The sequence below is a fragment of the Bactrocera oleae genome, chromosome 2, assembly GCF_042242935.1.
Source record: "Bactrocera oleae isolate idBacOlea1 chromosome 2, idBacOlea1, whole genome shotgun sequence".
In the NCBI taxonomy this organism is placed as follows: Eukaryota; Metazoa; Arthropoda; class Insecta; order Diptera; family Tephritidae; genus Bactrocera; species Bactrocera oleae.
In genome coordinates this window covers 63,508,682-63,532,292 of record NC_091536.1, presented here as the reverse complement: position 1 = coordinate 63,532,292, position 23,611 = coordinate 63,508,682, and the positions used below count along the sequence as shown (strand labels likewise).

The 23,611-nt window shown below is 33.8% G+C and overlaps 1 protein-coding gene across 2 annotated transcripts in view; it reads left to right on the top strand.

Annotated features, from left to right (window-relative positions):
- Gprk2 (G protein-coupled receptor kinase 2) overlaps positions 1-23,611 on the top strand; it is a 231,086-nt gene that overhangs the window by 192,585 nt on the left and 14,890 nt on the right. For both annotated transcript variants that reach the window (XM_070105492.1, XM_070105491.1), the window contains exon 6: positions 22,604-22,699. In XM_070105492.1, coding sequence (XP_069961593.1) covers positions 22,604-22,699 — 96 coding nt within the window. The remainder of the gene's footprint in view (positions 1-22,603; positions 22,700-23,611) is intronic.

The window sequence follows — 23,611 nt, the reverse complement described above, 5'->3', positions numbered from 1 at the left end:
AAGCTTATTATGAAAGCGAAAAAATATAGAGGAAAAGTATAATGGAACTCTTCACGTTACAAGTCAACAACTACACTTACGACGCACACAAACAGATGCACACCCATTACATTATGGACACTTTTGTTGTAATAAATTTATAACTGCGTTACTTGCTTGCAAGCTACGCTGGCAGAGGTGATCTAATGGCGAGGCAACGGGTTTGTCAGAGCGATTAGCAAATGAGGTTTGCATACCGTTACTGCAGCGCCATACTGTACCTTTTCGTTGAAGTGGCAGCGCCCCTGGCCGCAGCTCAGCGTGGCGTCCCGACGAACAGTCCATGTGTCCGCCAGCGAATGTTCTCTGCTTGTCTGTTTGTCGGCGCGGTTAGCGATGGCGCTGCTGTGGCGTAAAGCAAATGTAATTTATTTCAACGCTGTTGTCAACACTTTGGCACGTTTGTTGTTATTAGTTTGGTTCGTAATAAATTGCAATTTACGACATCTCGTTGTTCACTTGCGCTGCGACTTTGTATTCTTGTTTATGTACGCATTGTACCATATGCGCTTACACACAGATGTTTGCCCCGAAAGGAATGTGCCCAGTAAGAAAATTAAATTAAAAAAGCGGACTATGTGGTGAGTTTAAAAACTGTTGCTGATCACTTGCTGATTATTTTTGCGGCGTTAAAAGTAAATCACCAACACTACTAACAATTTATGTACCTAAGAATGGCCTTTATCGAATACTTAATCTTAACCATAAGAGGTTAAAGAAATATGTAGAGTTTGGTTATGACTTTAGTGGAACGCAAACTCTTAACTTGTCTTCTAGATGATGGGATATTAATTGAGAGGAAATTTTAGAATTTTTAAATTTGGCTAGACGAAATTACTGTTATAATATTTTCGAGTTATATTATATTTTCTTGAGTTAGAGAGCCCATCAGCTTTTCCAATCTTATAGAAGGTTCTGACTATTGAAAACGGACCTTATTCATATTGATTTATTGAAAGAATTTGAACGGCTTCTGCCAATTTGGATTATTATACCCTAAACAGGGCATATTAAGTTTGCCACCGTCTTTATAACACCCAGAAAAAAAATTCAGAGTCCGTCTGTCTATCTGTATATCCCTCAGTTTTTGAAGCAACGCTCTAAAATTTTACACACGTCGTTTTCTGCCCAAGAAGCTGCCAGTTGTCTGTATCGCCGATATCGGACCTTTATAGTATATACATATGTAGCTACCATACAAACGGAATGATCAAATCATGTTCTTGTATGGAAAACTTACAACGATACAATCTACGAACATATTGTTCAGATCAGACAACATTAGCATATAGCTACTATACAAACTGATCGATCAAAATATAGTTCTTGTAGGGAAAAGTTTTTTATTTGTGAATGGTATTATAGCTTCGGTGCAACCGAAGTAAATGTTTTTTGTTTGTTTAGTTTTAAAAATATAAAATGAAGATACAAATCGGAATTGAAATCAAGTCATAACATCTTAAAATTTAATTAACTAATTTTTTGTTTTTCCCACAGGGTATTCTTTTGACTTCTATCTCCGCTTATTTACACGTATTAATTACCATTGTTTACAACAGCCCCTATTCTAAGCTGGACTATTTATTTTGCAAATCTACTTAGCCAACGCTGCTTCAGCCCCAACTGTCGCACCCTACCTCTTACCCGCGTCCTGTCGCATTTCGTCGAGCATCGGCATCTTCCTCACCCACAACTCCCAAATTACATTAGAAATTTGCAAAACTTTATACATTTATTGTATTAGTCTCAGTATCAACTAGTAGTAACAATTTTTTATGTTTATTTTATGTTTCCATTCTAATATTTATTGCTGTTTGAGTTTTATACGCTGGCTGCAGGATATTTTAATTTCATTTCCATTTCCTGTGCAACTTCCTTCGTCGCATTTGTAGTCGTACTTCATTGTACGACTATATGTTAATATGTATGTACATAAGTGTGTGTGTGTGTGTGACAATGTATGTATATGTGAAGTTGGACTGGAGTCAAATATTGTCTGCCAGCTGAAAAGGGTTGTGTGAGAAGCAACGCCGAATACCGATACATGCAATGCTGTTCGTCGTTTTTTTTTACTTATCATCTCATCTCGCGTAACATATTGTTCATTTTATGCCATGTGGACAAAATTATTATATTTAGTGAAAATTCTTATAACTATTCAGTTAATTGAATACTACGATGTGGCATCATTGTCATAAGCAGAAAGCAGAGTTTTCTTTAATTTTATACCCTGAACAGGGTATATTATGTTTGCCACGAAGTTTTTAACACCCGAAGTTTTTAACACCCGTCGGAGACTCTTAATATATACATACTTATATGTAACGAACTGAATCGATTTAGCAATGTCCTTCTGTCTGTCTATACGCGAACTAGTTCCTCAGCTTATATATCGATCTGAGATTTTGCACAAGTTTTTTCACCCCAAGAAACTGTTCATTTGTAGGAACCGCCGATATCGGGCCACTATAACATATAGCTGCCATACAAACTGATCGATAAAAATCAAGTTCTTGTGTGGGAAACTTTTTTATTTGACAAGAAATCTACACGAAATTCAGCATGGCTTATTGCCTAAGGCAACGGTACAATCTCCATTTTTCAGATCGGACCGTGGAGATGGTATAACTACAATACTATACAAACTAATCGACCAAAATCAAGTTCTTGTATGAAAAACTTTTACATTTGACGAGATATCTTTACGAATGCTATAAAAAATGCTCCTATGAAGGGAGAAGCTATGATATTTAGAACAACGGATAATAACATTTTGTCTAATTCTACTCCCAATATACGCCTCAATAACTTCATATAAGACATCGTTCCAAGTCACTTCGAACTTAATAATACTAATAGCCAGAGGTAAAGATAAATCGTTTGAAAATTTGGGGATATGTCTCAAATTTCCATCCATGATTTTCTAGCATTGTTTACCCCACATTATTTTCCGATTATCTCCGCTTTAGTTTTATTGGACCGTCGATCCATCTCCTAATCTAATTGTTTTTTCCACAATATTGACAGTTCGGTGAATTTATCCATCACTTCTTACAGAGATATTTACGAGAGATGGTGTAGGTATTTTTACCACTTGCTGAGTATTTTTCAATTATTAAATATAATTTTTAATTCTTTTTTACTAACTAAAATTGTTTTTACACTTTTTACCAATGTTGTGGTTTCAAACGTATAAATGCTGTGGCGGCAAGTCACATCCAATTGCACTTTAACATGGCAGCCTTATTTGGTCGATCGATAAAAATGTCATATTTACATATTTCAGTACATGACTTACATTTTAAAACGCGATTATCGATAACAGTCGAACACAATAACAGCGCATGGCAATAAAAGCAAATACATAAACACCAGCTTATTTGTCAGTGAATTTGAAAACGTTTAAAAAATTTTGATTTGGAAGATAAAAAAAATAAATAATAATAAATTATCTTAGATACAAGGTGCATTCCAAAGTAAACAGGACTTAAAAAAAAAGACAGAACAAATGGTTTTATCAGCAAAATCAATTAATTTTATTCAAAATAGTCTCCTTCTGCTTTAATACAGCTTTTTGCACGGTCCAAAAGCATGTCGAACGAGTGTTTTAGCTCCTTGCCCGGTATGGCCGCCAGTATGCCGATGCAAGCCTTTTGAATGGCCTCCACGTCTGCATAACGCTTTCCTTTCATCGGCAAATGCATTTTTTCGAAAAGGTAGAAGTCGCACGGTGCCATATCAGGTGAATACGAGGAATGGTGGATTGTTAAAATGTGATTTTTGGTCAAATAATCGGCCACAAGCGTCGATCGATGAGACGGGGCATTATCGTGCAACAAAAGCCAACTGCCATCTTCGCGATATTCGGGCCGAACACGTCAAATACGGCCCACCAATAGCTTCAAAACTCGAAAGGAGAATACCGCATTGACGTTTTGGCCGGGTGGAACAAATGCTTTGTAAACAATACCCTTGGAATCATAAAAACAAATCAGCATTGTCTTCACTTTTGACATCTCCAGGCGCGATTTTTTGGGTTTCGGCTCATTTCTTATTTATGTCCTCACGACCACTTTGAAAACGTTGAAACCACTCGTGCACTCTGCTACGGGATAGGCAATCATGGCCATAAACTTGTTTCATCAATTGAAACGTTTCGGTAAAAGTTTTATCAATTTTAAAACAAAATTTAATGTTGGCTCTTTGTTCGAAGCTCATTTTCGCGCCGATGACACTTAAAACGCAATAACTTCACTTCCAATAGATGAAGTGTCATGAAATTTTTACTGGAAGTCAATAAAGGATAGCAGATTCTAACGCACTAGTCAACATATAGATGACGCCACTAGAGTTTACTTTGTTACTTTTTTACTGTTTACTTTGGAACGCACCTTGTATTATATTTCAAAATTTGTTCACATTTTCAGCGCGCGTAAACATTAAATACTAATATACAATCAGCTTATTGCAACAATTGTAATTATGATGCAAATCATTTGCGGACCACACGCATGCAACGCCGACCACCCACCAGGCCAACACACATTAGCCGGCGACACAATCAAGATTGGCAACAGTCGTCGCAATTGTATCGCTACCTCCGCCGCCACATGTACACACAGTTTGCGCGTAGCACGTGCTGTAAAGCCGGTAATAATTTATTTATTCCCTCCATAAGCGATATTTACAGCAGCTTTCGCACTTGCCTTGAAAGATAGAGAATATAATGAGTGCACACAGTTTATGAACAAATAAATTCACTGCTACCGCGAAACGATCAAAATGCAAAATAATTGCATCTCCTTCCAAATACGCCACTGCAGCCTGCACGCCCCACACGTTGTGCTATTCTATTACAATACAGGTTGGTTGGTCTAACCAAGAAATAGCACAACTAGCTTCAATTTTTGTTTTCTCAAGTTGGTACATCTTTCGTTAGAACACCAGTGAAAAGTTACCAGTCATTCTGTCAATTAATTCTTTGGTTACAAGACATTTGAAGTTGAAGTGTCAGATTTTTAATATGGAAAACATTGAATATCGCGCAGTGATAAGATTCTTTGTTTTGAAAGGTTTAAAAGCAAAGGAAATTTATTAACAATTGTTAGAAGTTTATAAGGAGTCCTCACCTTCAAAACGCATCGTTGAATTTTATGCTGATGAATTTAAAAGTGATTATAATAGGCTTGTAGACGATCCAAGCGAAGGACGACCAAAAACCGCAACCACACCAGAAATCATTGAGCAAGTTCATAATATTGTTAGTAAAGATCATAGTTTGACTAAGAGTGACATTGCTAATGCCATAGGCATCTCAGACAAATGAGTTCTTCATATTTTAAATGGAGAACTACATATGAAAAAGCTGTTTGGAATGTTACAATTCAACAAAAACTGCACCGAAAACAAATTTCTCACCATAATTTGGAGCGTTGTAAGCAAAATAAAACCGATTTCTTGCGTCGTTTTATAACTATGAATGAGACTTGGATCTACCACCATGATCTTAATTTGAAATAAGAACGTTAACAGGGGACGGAAGAAGAACTTGCGGAAAGTCATTATAGTGATCGCATAAAATTATTGGAGGATCATTGGAATAAGTGTATTGAAGTTAAGGGAGATTCTATTGAATAAAAAAAATATATTTCGCACCAAAAACAGTATTTATTCATTTCGAGCGAAATTTAATTGGAAATCGGAATTGTAATTCCAATAGTATACCCTGAACGTATTTTACCATCTGATAAAATTTGACCCGGACTGACAAAAACAATTACATTTTCACGTATTTTAAAACAAATCTTTATTATCGCCATCACAGCGGGCTACTGAGTCAATGCAACAAGCATACCAACGCTTTCCATATACTTATTATAAGCCTCGACTGGGAAGGCCCTTAATGCTTTTAGCGAAACATTAAGCAAAATGTGTAGAATCGATCCATTGGAGATGTTGGTCCTCTGCTAACTCTCTGATGGGAACACTTCGACGTTCAAGTAAAAATCGCCAGACCAAATTTGCGCTCCGTAAACAAACAACTGCCAAACACACACTAATTGACATAGTGAGATCAAACTTCACATGAACATAAAATGGTTGTACCAATCTCGAAAAAAATGTGTATTAATTCGGCGTGCCCAGTTAATGGACCAGTTCTAGTCAAATTTGATCAGAATGATATCAAATTAGCCATGTTTGTAACATCCAGAAGTTAACGGTGAAGACCCTATAAAGTGTATATACGTGTATATAAACGATCAGTATCACGTGTTGAGGTGATTTAACTAAATCCGTCTGTCTGTCGGTATGTATATACGTGACCTAGTCGCTCTGTTTTTGAGATATTGATTTTGTTTGAATGGGTCGGAACGGTACCACTATAGGATATAGCTGCTATACAAACTGACCAAATCAAAATGAAGTCCTTATATCAAGCCTTTTTTATTTGAGTGAATATCTTCATACAATTTTGCAGACATTGTTGCCCAAGGCGCGGTATAATGCGAACTGACCGATAAAAATGAAGTCCTTGTATGGAAAACTTTTTTATTTGACAAGATATCTTCACGAAATTTGACATGGGATATTGTCCAAGGCAACTCTACAATCTGCGAATTCAAATCGGACTACTATAGCATAAATACAATAGATATTTGGAAAACTTTTCATCTGACAAAATATCTTTACGAAATTTGGCATACCACTATAGCATATGGCTGCCATTCGAACAGACCGATCAATATCTAAATAAAGATCGCCGTAAAAATAAGGTTATTTATATTAAACAACGTGGCTAAAAAGAACTAGCAACACGTTTTCGATAAAATGCAGACCATTGGCCGGTTACATTTTCAGATTTAGGTTAACATACATATAGTTGCTATAAACAATGTACCTGTGGAGGCTATTATGGGTTCAGTGCAGCCGAAGTTAACGTTTTTACTTGCTTTTGTTTTGTTTTGCTGCCACTACCATGCATCCTCAACCATCGGAGTGACAGTTCTGCTGCGAGCTCAGCTGCTAATTTGTTTATTTATGCCAGTCGACAGTTAGCCAGCCACTGTAGTGCTAGATTACTCATGTAATGTAAAAATAATGAGAGGATTCCCAGTAATTAATAAATTGCATTGCTTTTTTATGAATTCTTTGAATTTTATTTGGCATATTTTAAATGGAAAATGGGGTTTTTAAAAGGTAATTGAATAAGTTGTAATTAATTCAGTTTGTGCTCTCCCTTAAATATTTTATTGTGGCGAAGTTTCATGTATTCTTTATTGGAGGCAATTAAGTCGCACGAATTTCATGGAAACAATTGCTTGCTATTATATTTTAATTGTACTTATAATTCCATGCAGAAACTAACAAGAAGAAATCATTGCAAACCGAGAATTTAAACAAAAAAAAAACTATTATACTCTGTAGCAACATGTTGCGAGAGTATAATTAGTATTCAGTTCTTAGATTAAATTCACGTGCTAAAAATGCTAATAGAAACGTGTGAACTGTCTTCTGCTTTCGCTTACTTTATGTAACGCTGAATTACTTTTCCTAAAGTCATAATGAGAGCCTTTAACTGTGAAAATCGCCATTAGAAAGCATACAAAAGAAATTTCAAAAGTTTCCAAATCACTCTCAAATAAATATTTCAACTGTTAACAACTTCGAAGCGCTAAGTAAAGAATAAAAGTAGAGTAAAAGCATTGTATCGATTCGGTTTACGCGCGTAGTTTATATGGACTTGTCCGGGTCAAATTTAATCTTAAGTATAGGATTTATGAATTGATATAAACAACAAGCCTGACATCTTTACATTGTTATACAACATAAAGTCAATTCTTAACATTGCATGATATCATAATTATCTCAATATTTCAAGGAAATACCTCAGAATGGCCTGTAATATATTGTATTATATAAGCCCTTTTTTCTTACAGATCAGAAGTCATCCAACACTAGAAGAAGAAAAGTCAAGCTTCTTAAACCCTAGAGTTTAGACCAGACGCATGTGAAGAACATCGTCTCCATATGGTCCGCAAGTCTAACATACACTCAAAATCTCTTCTAAACTCTTTTCTTACTCCTTCGTTTCATAGTATCTTGGAAAGTATACACTAAATCTTAAGGTGGGACCGAAATACTCATTTTTAATTCTCTCCGCAGTTCGTTACGCTTCCCATAAATGTGTTGTGAGAAATTGTGTACCAATTTTCACTTGCTTCACGCCAATAGTCCAGCTATCATGGTAATTTACCAATATTTTAATAACGATTACTTCGTTTACTTTTCTTTTGGCACCTTCACATTTTGTAGGTTATGTCAGATCTAGGTTAATCAAGCACTTCTCTTCACATGAATTACTGCGTTTATTTACTCACTTACATACATTCAACGCTGAGTCCTGCGTTGCAGGTATAACTGTACTAATTTCTTTACTAATTTCATCCATACATATGTACATACTAACGAATTTTCCTCATTTCCTTCGCACCACATTCTTGCTCATTACTCTTTCGGCATTGAAACTATTGACATTTTTACAACACACACTTATCGATTCGAATATTTGTAGTATTTGATCCAGCACTTGCAGGCTGCTCATGGACAAGTGAAGCACTACTCAATAACCAATCTTAATTAACCTCAAACAAACTGAAATATACATACATACGTACCTAGAAATGAATTCATTGCATTTCAATATAGTATGTACTTGAAAGCTTTTTCGTGTACAATTCATGAGAAAAGTTGAGAGTGTTCAATTTTTTAGCACAATTAATTTCTGCTGCAAGATGAGAATTAATGGCGAGTGAGTAGGAAAAGGGTTTCAGAGAAATAGGAATGAATGAAATTCGCAAGGGACGGAACTTAGTTGTGTTACAGTCGCAGTTAGAGAAATAGAAAAAGAGATAAAATTTTTATTTATATTATAGTACCCCATTGCCATCAAAAACAACTGTTACTTGTTATATGAATAAATAATTTAATTCTATCTAGTCGATGAAGTTGCTCTCTGTGTACTGATTTTTATGTTTGTTTAGAAGTTACGTCCACTTTCTTCAATCCCAAATTTAACTTAAAGTTGGAGAGTTTTTTGACTAATCGTGAGCCCAACCTCGACGAAATCCTCAAATTGGAGAAGAATCTGATAGAAGACATGCAGCAAAAGTTTAAGAGTTGTATGATTTTATCTTTATTATTAATATTGCCGTTAAGAAAAAACGAATTCCATCCATTATGTCGTCTCAATCAATGTGAAACATTTTTATTATGCAGTTTGTTTCTTTTCCTTTTCCAATTTATTCTTATCATTAACTGCGCTTTCTGCAATTGACCTTTCAAATATACCTTTTTTTTTTTGTTGTACTTATTCAACAAATCTATTATTTTTTATTTTTGTTTGGCTCTAGGTTAGTTCAATAATTTTCTTCACCATTGTCATTATTTCCACTCAGAGCGGCCAGCTGTCACTTGAATGCAATATTTGTCAATTTCCTTTTCAATTTCATTTCTTTTAGTATGTGCCATTCGACAGCAGCAGTCAACCTTACCTACTGTTTATACTGACCCAATTACATTTACTTTCTCACGACGACATTTCCTCTCGCTTTCGTTTTCTTTTCCTATTTTATTCGTAATTAGAAAAGTTTATTTGTTAGTTTTTGTCACAAAAGTTACTCCTTCATTTCAGTTGATTATTTGCCCTTTATTAACTCAACATTTCGTTTCATTTTGCTGCAGTTACAGTTAGTTAGCTAACATAGGTATGTACTATATATACATATGTGCTTCAGTGAGTTCTGCTAATAATATTTGTGGTATTAATCATTCAATGCATCAGAGATGATGATTTGAACTCTACTCAGTTGATGAGTGTGCAGTTAGATAATATTGCGAACAATTAGATAATAATGGCATTAATTTGAGTTATAAAATTGAGTTAGTTTGTATTTATAAGAGTACTTTTTTGAAAATATATTGACTTACTAGATTTTTATATCAGGAATAGCTGTATAGCTAATGCGAAGAACGACAAGCAGATGACTTATGCTTCGGTCTCTTTCGATTGTGTTGAACGTTTTGTGGTCTTTATTAAAACTGAAGATGTCTCTTATAGAAATTTTGATATGAGAAAATTTTGGTCCTAAAAATAGCAGTATGATAAAGAACGCCTTACAAATTTTAATTTTTGAAAAAGAAAGTAAAAAGATCATCTTCGGCCGCACCGATGCTTTTATACCCATCACAGGTGCATTTCTTATAACGTAAAAGGGTATAAAAGGCTCTTATTTTTGATTTGGAAAGGTCAGTTTGTATGACAGCTATATGCTATAGTGTTCCGATCTGAAAAATAAATTGTTTGGAGATTATAGCACTGTATTGAACACTAATTTACGTTTCGTGAAGATATCTTGTTAAATAAAAAAGTTTTCAATACAAGAACTGGATTCGGATCGGTCAATTTATACTATCGTAATCCAATATCGACATCTCTCTAATTAAATGTTTTCAGAAATCTCCCTCAATTATTTCGATCATTTTCCATTACCATTGTAGAAACTTTTTATCTAACAAAAACCGCTTTTATTCATTAACTCAGTTGCAAAATAACGCTGCAATTCGGTTAAAAATGTGTGGTTTTTTTCGATAGACTGAATCTAATCATTTTTCTGCATTCCGTGAAATTACCCAGTAATATAAATTTTGTTTGGTTCTCGTTCAGTCTTATATCTTTTCTCCATTTGTTCAGCAAAAGTTGAATTTTTCATCTCTCTAAGCTTGTTACTATACCATTCACAGTATGTATTCATATTCTATTTTATTCCAAATGAAGTGTAAAAGGTTGTGTTGAAAAAGAGTGTTGACACGTCTAAACTCTTCGAGACTTGATTGTTTTAAGCCAAATTAAATAAAATTAATTTTCAAAATAATATTCACAATCTTTCAATACATGCAAAAATTTAAAAAAATATGTTTTCATTTTTAGAACTACTATCCGCATACTAGACATACATCATCATCTCTATGTAAATTCATCAAGGTCTTAACTTTTGTTTTATGTGCCATACACGTCATAAAGGGTACTAAAGCTCCCAGCAGTGGCATTATCCTCGAGAAAAAGCTCAAATGTTGTAAATACATATGTGTGTGTTTATTTCTATGTATGTATTAAGTGTCTACTGCAGCCATTATAGGTTATAATATCATATAAATATGTAGTATTTACCGCATTCTACTTCCATTGACTCAATTGATTGCGGGTCAGTGCTTCTGCAAGTGGTAAAGTTTTCTATGCGCACATTAAAGCAGTTAAATTCTTCGCTGTTTTGTTTCTCTCTTTACAAACCTTTTCTATTTTATTTTCAATTTCAGAATGCATTTTTTTGCAGTGGCATACATTATGGAGATTTTCGTGTTTATTCGACCAATTAGGTGGAGAAAAGTATTCGACAATTTCATTAAAACACTTAACCGACCGATATTGACCATTAAGCTTACATACTTGTATAAAGTGGTGATCACATAGATTGCAAATGTGATAATTTTTGAGGTTATGTCAATATCATATCCCCAAAATTCTTTGCTGTGATGTTAAGCGATTAGCGGAAATTTTTAAGCCTACCCACTAAATATGTTTGTTAAATGCTCAATATTCATTTGAAACTTTTGTTAGGAAATGGTATATCTAAAACAGTTTTCAACACAGAATTAAAAACCCGTAATGGTTAATTTCTCAAAAATGGTTTACGATACTCTTCATTTTAGTATCCTTAGTGGCTCTAGGAAAGAGTAATTAAAATATAACCACACTTCTAATATTTATTATTTAAAAAGAAAAATTATGTATGGAGAAATTTGGGTGTTGAAATAAAGACTGATAAACTTTTGAAAACTTTTGCTTCGCATATTTTTAATACATGAAATTGTTGTTACCGAAAATATGGTAGTTTGGTTAGAAAGTATTAAATATGTGTCTAAAAGAAAAATAGAAGTAAAATAGCAACAAGATATTCTTTTATTTAAAAAGTAGAAATTTGAGAATTTTTTTTTCAGTTCACCGTATGGTAATTTTTTCACTGGTGGGCCTTAAAATGTGATTTCGAAAAAGAAAATGAGTTTGCACTGAATGTATGGTATACAAGGTACAATACAAAGTTCCAGGACCTTTTAAACAACGCGGCTTCTAGTGGCGCCATCTGTCTGAAATTGTTATCCCTCAATTGTGTATTCTTCAGTGTATATAATTTCAGTTATATAAAATTTATATAACTGCTGACTTGTATAACAGCTAAGATATCGCGCTACATGTGACATTACATTTGTAGTGTCGGTCGGAAAATAAGCATCGAACAAAGAGCCAACATTAAGTTTTGTTTTAAACTTGGTTAAACTTTTACCAAAACTTATCCAATTATGAAACAAGTTTGAATGATTGTCTATCCCGTAGCCGTATCCACGAGTGGTTTAAACGTTTTCAAGAGGGACGGGAGGACTTGGAAGACGACGAACGTTCGGGCCGGCCAAAAAATGTTGTTAACGAAAAAAACACGGAAATTGTGCGTGAATTCATTAAAAAAGAGCCGAAATCATCGCTTAAATATATGGAATCGGAATTATCAATATCCGCATCGCTTAAATATATGGAATCGGAATTATCAATATCCGCAGCGTCGATTTATCGTATTTTGACAGAACATTTGGGCCTCAGAAAGGTGTGTGCTCGATTTGTCCCGCACACTTTGATACAACACAAAAAAAACCTCAGAATCAGACAGATTTTTTGACCAAAAATCGCATTCATATCATCAACCATTCACCCTATTCGCCTGAATTGGCACCCTGCGATTTTTATTTGTTCGGAAAACTACATTTGGCCATGAAAGGAAACCGCTATGCTGACGTTGATGCCATCCAAAATAACCTAAAAAAGTCCTTCGATAACCTTCTTGAACATGCAAAACGTTTTATTCAGGCGGAAGGAGACTATTTTGAAGGTGACCAGTAAATTTTTCAAAAAAAAAAAACAAATAATATTCGTTTTTTTAATAAAAGTCCTGAAACTTTTAGATTGCACCTTGTATATGTATATTTTATATTTCAGTTGATTCCTTTCCCTTTTCCATACTAAATCCTTAACGCTTTCTGCACGCATCGGCAACGAATACAACAAAAACACTGCAACTTTATTTATGATACGTATAGGGCATTTTACAAGCATTTTAATGGTCTTCTAACTGCCCACATACACACGTACGTGTGTGTGAAAAACCATATACATAAATGTACATACAGCATGTTGCACATGTCGTTCGTGACAGTGTAATGGCATAAAAGCATTCCTGCTGACACAGGATAAGATTACACCGTTAAATCCAAATACACACATTTGTGTGTGTGTGTGTGAGTAAAAATATTTATGCACATTCGCGAAAATGTTGCAATCCATTAAATACTGGCAACATAGTTCAAGTGCCCGTAGCTGTCGTTGTTGTTTTTGTCGCGTTCTTTTGACATGTCACGCACGTAACTCACGCTGTCATGCAGAATTTTACATGCGTGCTGCTGGATGCACCTGAATGTTGTCTACGTAACTGTGCCTGGAGTGAGCAAATAATGGAACATGTAGGTGACATGTAAAGTTGTTGCTACCCAATCCGATCGTTCCACTAATATATATACATATATATATTTTAACACTTCACATTCGCTTAGGACACCTTGCATATGTTGATTTTAGTAAACCGTTGTAATTTACACCAGTTATCGATAACGATGAAGCAAAGCGATAAAACAAAGTGGTATGAGCTGCTTTGTTATATTTGTTTTCTTCTTGAACGACTTAATAGCTGAACAAGGAACTCCAGTTCTGTAATCGTAAATTTAAGTGGTTATATCCAATTGAGAATTTAAAAAAAATTATTTTTTTTTGGTTTATATATCGATTACACATATATTTGAAAATATGCTCCGGAAATTTGAAGTTGATCCTGCAAATAGTTGCAAGCGCATTTGTAAGAGTTTTTTTTTTAACTTATGACGCGTTTTTTCGAAAGGTTGTTTTCAGAGTCGGTTAGGAAAGTTTCTTCGAAACTCCCGTCGTTCGACTTGAAATTTGGTAATTATATATCCTGCAAAGTCGTAGTCCATTATTTTGTTCTCTAATCAATAGTATTCGCAGCGCACGCTATTTAAGGAATTTTTAGGTATTTTTTTGTAGAATGTAGCTTCTCAACGGTGAAAGAAATTTTCAAATCCGTCAAGTAGTTTTTAAGCCTATTCAATTCAAACAATGTAATCTTTCCTTTTTATAATAACAGTATAAAAAATGCATTTTCAAACAAATTCGCAAAACACGTTTTTTTCTGACTAGTAAGGGATGTTGCTATTAAAAAAATAAAAAGTCTATGCTTGAGCGCATGTAGCACTTATTCGAACAAGTGTCAGCGCAGCCCTTAGACATCAAACTACACCTTTAATCCATAAATAATTCTAAGGACCCTACTCTAGATATTTCCTTTGCATAAGCTAACCGAAAAAGGTATACTTTCGGTCTAGAAAAGTCTTCATTCTTAATTTAAGTTATATACGCAATGTGTTATAGCTTGTTATATTGATTAAGTTCAGCCTGTCAAAATTAATTCTTCTTCATGATCAATATATCCGCGAACAGATTATTTGGCTTCCGAAATTACACAAACCATCTACTTTTCTTAGAGGGGATATTTAGTCGCAGAAACCGAGCCGAGTCCGAATTACTATATAATATTATCAACAAAGCAAGACATAGCTTTGAAAATTTCAAGTCGACCGAGCTAAGAACAGCGTTTCGAGAAAAACGCGTTTAAAGTTTGGGGAGCCGATAACACCAAGTTAAAACTCTTACAAATACGCGGATCAATTTCAAGTTTTCAGAGAATATTTTTATACTCTCGCAACTTGTTGCTACAGAGTATAATAGTTTTGTTCACCTAACGGTTGTTTGTATCACCTAATTCCTCGATTAGAGTTAGGTGCAATTTAAAAGTTTCAGGACTTTTATTAAAAAACGAATATTATTTGTTTTTTTTTTTTTTGAAAAATTTACTGGTCACCTTCAAAATAGTCTCCTACCGCCTGAATAAAACGTTTTGCACGTTCAAGAAGGTTATCGAATGACTTTTTTAGGTCATTTGTCGGTATAGCGTTGAGGATGGCGGTCGTCGCCTTTTGGATGGCATCAACGTCAGCATATCGGTTTCCTTTCATGGCCAAATGTAGTTTTCCGAAAGGGTAGAAGTCGCACGGTGCCATATCAGGTGAATACGGAGAGTAGTTGATTGTTAAAATGTGATTTTTGGTCAAATAATCGGCCACATGCGTCGATCGATGAGACGACGCGTTATCGTGCAACAAACGCCAACTTCCATCTTCGCGATATTCGGGCCGAATGCGACCAATACGGCCCACCAAACGCTTCAAAACTCCAAGGTAGAATACCCCATTAACGTTTTGGCCGGGTGGAACAAATTTTTTATGGACAATACCCTTGGAATCATAAAAACAAATCAGCATTGTCTTCACTTTTGACATCTCCAGGGCCGATTTTTTGGTTTTCGACTAACTTCTTATTTATGTCCTCACGACCACTTTGAAAACGTTTAAACCACTCGTGAATACGGCTACGGGATAGACAATCATCGCCACAAACTTGTTTCATCATTTGATGAGTTTTGGTAAAAGTTTTACCAAGTGTAAAACAAAACTTAATGTTGGCTCTTTGTTCGATGCTTATTTTCCGACCGACACTACAAATGTAATGTCACATGTAGCGCGATATCTCAGCTGTTATACAAGTCAGCTGTTATATAAATTTTATATGACAACACTGAAGAATACACAATTGAGGGATAACAATTTCAGACAGATGGCGCCACTAGAAGCCGCGTTGTTTAAAAAGTCCTGGAACTTTTGAATTGTACGTAGGGTTATATATATATAAATGACCAGGATGAAGAGACGAGTTGAAATCCGGGTGACTGTCTGTCCGTCCGGCCGTCTGTGCAATAAATGTGATATCTTTATGAAACTTGGTACACATGTTTCTTGGTACCGTAAGACGGTTGGTATTGCAGATGGGCGTAGGCGGACCACTGCCACGCCCACAAAACGCCATTAATCAAAAACAAATAAATTCCCATAACTAAGCTCCACAATAAGATACAAGGCTGTTATTTGGTATACAGGATCACACTAGGGAGAGGCATCTGCAGTTAAAAATTTTTTTAAAGTAGGTATGGTCGCGCCCCCTAATAGGTTTAATGTGCATATCTCCTATACCACTGAAGCTATAATAACAAAATTCACTGGGAACAAATGTTTTCAGCATCTCTATCGACGGTGTGAAAATGGGTGAACTCGGGTGACAACCCCGCCCACTCCCCACTCCAAAGTTACTGTTAAAAACTACCAAAAGCGCGATAAATCAAGCATTAAACAAGCCAAAAACCTTAAATTTTATCTCTGGGATGGTATAAGATGATTTTATAGGAATAACGTTCAAAATTAGATAGTGGGCGCGCCACTTTTAAGTGAAAACTTGGAATCTGTTTAACCGATTTCAACCAAATTCGGTACATAATATTCTTCTCATATTTTTGTGTTATAGTACGTAAATGGGCGAAATCGGATTACAACCACGCCTATTTCCCATATAACACCATTTACAATTCCATCTGATTCTTTCACTTTCCACTATGCATATCAAGCAACAATGATTATATCGGGGTAAAACTGTTCAAGCCCCTTGGTACTGAAACAGTGCCTATAGTTGACTGTTTATCGCAAATATTGGTCAACATAGAACAAGACGGCCAGATTCACAAAGAAATAGGTATAAAACGAGTATACCATTTGACTTTGCGAGAGTATAAAATGTTCGGTGACATCCGAACTTAGCCCTTCCTTACTTGTTAAATATATGAACATTTGATTTACAACATACGTACATAAATATATACCATATACATATGTACATAAAAATACCGATTTAGTAAAATTCATATATTCATTCCTAATTAAGCATTTTTATATTTCAAAAATCATTACTAATAAGAAAAGTTCTGGTGAAAAGCTTTTCATTATCGTAAACGGATTTAGTGTTTAACGGTTTTCATATATATATTTTCTGCGAAATAGTTAAACCGAATTCGTTCCATTTGCATAATTGACGCATACCGCAAATTTCTACCCACACTATGCTCCCTATTTCGATGAAAATTGTAGCGATTTTCCCGGTACTGTCTGAATGTGCAAGTGCAAATAGCATATGTTTACGTAACTCCGACATTTGCTTGTAACAAGCGATTTAATTTGTATTCCATGGAATCCATGGAATCCATGACAAAGCCGCCGAAATGAATATCATTAGCAGTTGTCAATGTCGCAAATGAGCGCATTATTAACTGTACTTACGTATACCGACTGTATGTTTTTCATATATGTACATACATATAAATACAATAAATACGTTAATATGCTATGACATTTAATGTTACTTGTGTCATCCAATCATTGGACTTATCATCGGCCCTTCTCAATTAAACTTTACACTTACACTGTGGCATAATAAGCAGATTTTATAACAAAACAAACAGGCATACATGACAGTAATATGTACATATGTATGTATGTATGTATGTATGTACATATACAACCGCAAAAACCTTTCGAACATTAAAAGGCCTGCGTCCGCTAGTGCGAACCAATTGACCGCTATGCGCAACGGAAGTCAAAATCAAAGCCATCAGATAGATTTTGCTTGAAAAGAAGAATATTTGTGAGAGAGCAAAAATACATCGCTAAGGGGCACACCTCGTTTGAAACTAAAACAAAAAAAACGTCTCCATAAGTTTATCTCCAAACTACAATTTTCATATTTTCTTTAAAGAGTGTTAAAATGTCACTTTATGCAAACTGTAAAATTTTTTTTTCTTTCGAAAATGGATTTTTTTATTTTAATTTTTTAATTTTTTGAAGTAAACTGATTTTTAAAAATATATTTTATTTACATGAAAATCAATAAAACGGACTTTTTCTCTCTTTTAGATGCAATTCAAAAGTCTTAATAGTTTAGGAGTTAAGTGACTTCAAAGTAAGACAATCTCACTGTTTAAGTTTTGTTTTGTGGGTTCACTGTATAAATATACCCTTAACATTTTTAAACAATTGGTAGTGTTTTTTTTTTGTGTAAATCCCAAAGTTCGTCTTATTTTATGCTGTCACACTAGAACAGGCGCTATGCTGTCTCTTAAGATGTCAGGTATAGCTAACTGATTCCTAAGCTCAATGATATACTGTTCAAATTAACAGATTACATGAACAATTTGAAAGACATGCTATAACTGATATCTCTCTTACTCCACCCACTGTATAAAGCTAATCTACTTCTGTCCATCCCTCTTACTCCTACGTAAAACTAAGGAGTATTATACTTGTTCCTATAAATTAAGTTAATATGTTACATATTATGAGGATAATCACCTAATGTTCTATCATCATTTTGAGAGAAAGCAAGATCTTACAAAGCTGAAACTCTTTCTGACTAAAAGTATGTGACATATCCACCCGAAATCACTTTTGCGCACGTCCTTTAGTGGTGATGTTGATTTGAAACACCTTATAGAGTAAGAGTGCGGTTAGCACCGATATTTGAATATTTCTCTCATACATGTTTATAATACCCTAATAACTAGTTTCCTTTGACAGTATTCGGTAGGTTTAGACTTAAGACTTACACTTAAACTTAGATTAGATTGAAAATTAGGTACCCAGCTAAATTTGGAGTGAAAGACGAATCAAAAATTTAAATTACAACCGACCCAATCTAAAATTGTAGCAATAATTTCTTCTAATACGGAGCTTTAAATATCAAATATGCAATGGCATTTTTGACATGAAAAAGTTTCTCGTAATCAAATCAAAAAAGTTGTTATATTTTTTAATTTTATAGGAACCTTTATTTGTTAGAAAACTAAAAAAAGTGTTTATGAATATGGAAAGCAAAATTATGTGTAATGTTTAAATGGTTTGACTACTACTAACTCTCTAACTGTTTAGCTTAATCACGATATGGAACATATGAAGTATCGTTAAAATGCCTGGCATTTTCTTAACATATTAAAATTTGTTATGTTAGTACAGACACCATAATATACATATGTATGTATATGTGTATGTTTAGGTGGCAACAGCCGCTTGTCGCTGTAAAATTGAATTTTTCATTAAATGTTATTAGGGTCTAACGTATATTGGGATTATTTTGTGCACACCTACATGTTAGCATATATATTGTACATAGACGTACAATATGTACGCTTATATAAAAGTATACATGTAACGATTTCGGGGCCTATATAAGCCAATAGTGCCTCCCATTAAAGTTATATGTGTGTCCATTAGGTTGGTACTAAAATTACGGAAAACATTTAATATCACTATGGACGATGATATCACAATATAAGAGTTAGCTGAAACATAACGCAGAGTATTTCTAATTAAAATTTATTTGTGAAGGAACGGAAAAATTCAGTGAAAAGTTATAACATTATAGTCAAAATTATCACATTCTATTGGTTTTGATTGGAAATTATTAAAGAATGTGAAACAGAGGTAATAAATTGGCCATTAACTGTTTCCAAACTGAATCAAAATATATATAACTTATAAATATAGGTTTCATCAATATAAACAAAATTACTACACAATAACAAAATATATAATATACCTGCTATAATCAAGCCAACATATTTGTTTCTAAATATGCTTCTACTTTCTTATGTGAACAACTAATATATAAGGTTTGTTTTCATATTTCAATAGTCTATAATTTTAGAAATAGCATAATAAAATTGTAATAAACATTTTGAATATTTTCAATAGTTTGTGAGATGCTCCTTTCTAAAGTCTAGTTGCTTAGCTCTATCGATTTTTTTTTAAATACGATTTTCTCAAAAATATATTTTTCAAAATTTTGTTCTTTTAAATAACTCGAATAACTTTTTTTTTGATATATTTTTTTGCAAGTTCCATAATTATGTATGAATATATCCTCAAATCTATAAAATATTTCAAACAATAGTCGTGCCTTTTAACATTGCGATAATTGTTACTTCACTTAATATTTTTATTATTAATTTTTGTTTTTGTTTTTAAGTGAAAGAGAGAAAAAGTATTCATTTGACTTTTGAAGGACTACCCTAGTAGTGCACCAGAACGTACGCCAATTTTATGTTTTTTTTTGTTGTAATGCCAATGTGTTCATTGGTCCATTTCAATGCCGCTAAATTAACATATCGACACGTACGACCAAATGGCCCACAAGTTCAAATACATTTACGCATATATTTGTAGGTGTGTATGTATATATGTATGCGAATAGCTTTATATGTGTATAAGCACAAACATATACATATCTGGATACCAGCATCCTATGCCTATGCGGGCCAATACTTTGTAACACGATTTCACAAATATTCTAAACCTCACGCACACATACATACTTATATATACTTATGGACAAAATAATAGGCGTACGTTTAGGTGGTACTGTTTTTTAGCCAAATGGTAGTTGTAACTGTTACTTTTTTTTGGTACCGTTACATTTTTACGATGAAGGCGAAGGAGAAGTGCATAAGTATCAACAAATTGCATTACTATTTTGTTAATTTTGCGTTTGAGTGATAAGTTATCACTGCTTCATTAAGTTTGATTGGTCAATAAAATAGATGTAAGTAATTTGTTTTTAAAAAATAAGTGATATTTCGAAGTATTTTTCATATTAATTTAGGTATTGGAGTATTTGTAATTTTATATTCTTTTGAACACCATAAACTAAAAACAAGAAATTATTTAGAATATGACGTAACAGCCACTGTACCGATGTAGGGTATCGATTGGTAAAAAAATTGCGTGATGAAGGAAATACGTATAAATTATTTGCAAAATCCGTTAGGGAGGTCGAAAAACTGTGTAATTGTTGATCGCCGTATACTTTTCATGGCAAAAAAGGACCCTTGTGTGACTTAACGGCGAAGTGCAGTGAAAGTACGGCCAATTCGACGTCGATTAGTTAAGATTAATTTTTATGGAAATGAGTAGAGATGGAACTATCAACAAGATAACTACCCGAAACATACATCGATCCCCTCATCACAACCCGATTGAAGACTTTGTAAAGTGACCTTAAGAGGAGATTGGCAGCCTTTTATTTTCAAAATAATGAGCAACTGTGGCGAAAAGCAAATTAACTTTGGGATGCTACTCCATTAGGAACGTGCCAAAAATGAATTCAATCCATGCCGAATAGAATTGGAAAATTAATGAAAAACCACGGAGGATATACAGGGGATCCAAACCCACGAACCGAAAAAGGATAACTTTAATTTTTTCATTTAATTTAGAAAAAAATATTTTACAACTATTATTTTGACCAATGATGTCTTATTTTGAAAAAAAATTTGTTTTAAAATTCGGAGTGAAAAATATAAATATGTAAATATGTCTAAAACAAAATTGTTTTAAATGCAAATTCATTAAAATTATTAAATAAAAACTGTGTACACTTATTATTTTGTCCATAAGTGTATATATTTATTTATATGTTAACACTTACCTACACACACTTTTGATAGCGCAGTTTTTGCTTTTGCTTTTGACATTTTTTCCGCACATATGTTCGTATAAGCAAAACAGTACAAAATGTTTAAACGACTTCATAGGCATCCACATTTGTGTCGAATAGCTACATAATAGTACATACATACATACATGTTGGTCCTTAAGAAGCTGCTGGTAGCAACAGCTTCGCAATTTCTTTTCCAACTCCAACGAACTTTTAGAAATTTAGGGCATTGACATAACCGTTAAACATTAAAGCTTTCAACTGGCGTTAAGTTCTAAAGTAAATGTTTGCTTGATGTGCATTTAAAGATGTTTGTGCATTTAAATGAACTTGAATGAAAGTTGAGTCCTTTCTATGTATGAATAGTTCCCTTTTCTTACTAAATTATCCTTACAGAAAATTGAAAAGAAAATGCGAAGTTGACATAATCTCTCTGAAGTTTGTCAAGGTTTTCCTCAAACATTTACCCTTACTTTAGAATCTATGTCGTTCCATCTTGTCCTAGAATATGTCCTTTCTGCTTATAATTTTGTGCAAATATTATGAAGATTGAATTCTTCTCGACGCAGATAGGGCAGAAGACCACTCCGAATAATTAAAGAAATTACCACTTCTACGATTCAAAAATTCTATCCGTCTTCTTCAGCGGTGTTTGATATTACCTTACCTAGTCTCTAAAAGTTAGATTTTAAGGGACTATAAATTTCCAAAAATGCAATTTTTTCGTATATATCGAGTATATATTTGGTAAATTTATAAGTATTCTCCGAAAAAGGCGTAACCGCTATATTTATGATTTTTCTATAATAATATAAAGTTTTCAGAATTTACTTAATTATTTTATATTGTCTAAAAATATTTAAAAAAATGTTCTAATTCTTTACGGTAATTTTCTTTCAATTTCAGGTGGTTCCGACAGCAACAAAGGCAAGAGCAAGAAATGGCGCAAAATACTACAATTCCCACACATATCGCAGTGTATACACCTCAAAGACAAATTAGGTAAGCCATGTTTGCGGGGTTTGTAAATAACGGTATAAAAAAAATTTTAAAATAATAATAAACAAGTAAGGAATGGCTAAGTTCGGATGTAACCGAACATTTTAAACTCTCGCAAAGTCAAACGGTACACTCGTTTTTTTGCTTGATTTGCATAGTGGAAAGTGAAAGAATCAGTTGCAATTTAAAATGATGTGATATGGAAAATAGGCGTGGATGTAATTCGATTTCGCCGATTTTCGCACTATAACATAGAAATATGAGAGGAATGTTATGTAAGGAATTTGGTTGAAATCGGTTAAGCAGTTCCCAAGATATGGGTTTTCACCTAAAAGTGGGCTGTGCCACGCCCACTGTCTAATTTTGAGCGTGGTTCCTATAAAGTCATCTCATACCATCCCAGAGATAAATTTAATGTCTCTGGCGTGTTTAGTGCTTGATTTATCGCGCTTTTAGTAGTTTTTAACAGTACCGTTATATGGGGAGTGGGGGATTTACAATTATATAATTTAATATGTATGGGGCAATTTAATTTGAGGCTTTACAACGTTAATGATCCATGTAGGTACTTAAGATGTATATATAAATTATTAAAAGGTATAATATAATTGAATATTGGAATATTTTTCACGATTAAATTGAATTGTTGAACGAACTGAAAGAAGTTTAGTTTTTATATGTTATATGTTTCCTAAAGGTGGTTTGTACGAATTTAAAACCATCCTAATGAAGTTTTCTGAAATAGTTTATTAGAGCGATGATCTTGCTCCTAAAATAACTTTTAGAGAATTATTGTTATTAAAATATTAAAATTCTTCAGAAAAATATTCCAGTATTGGTCCTTAGCGATACCAGATGGAGTGGCGTTACGTAGTCCATAGGGGGTAGCCACCTACAGGCTCTGTGGCCTAACTA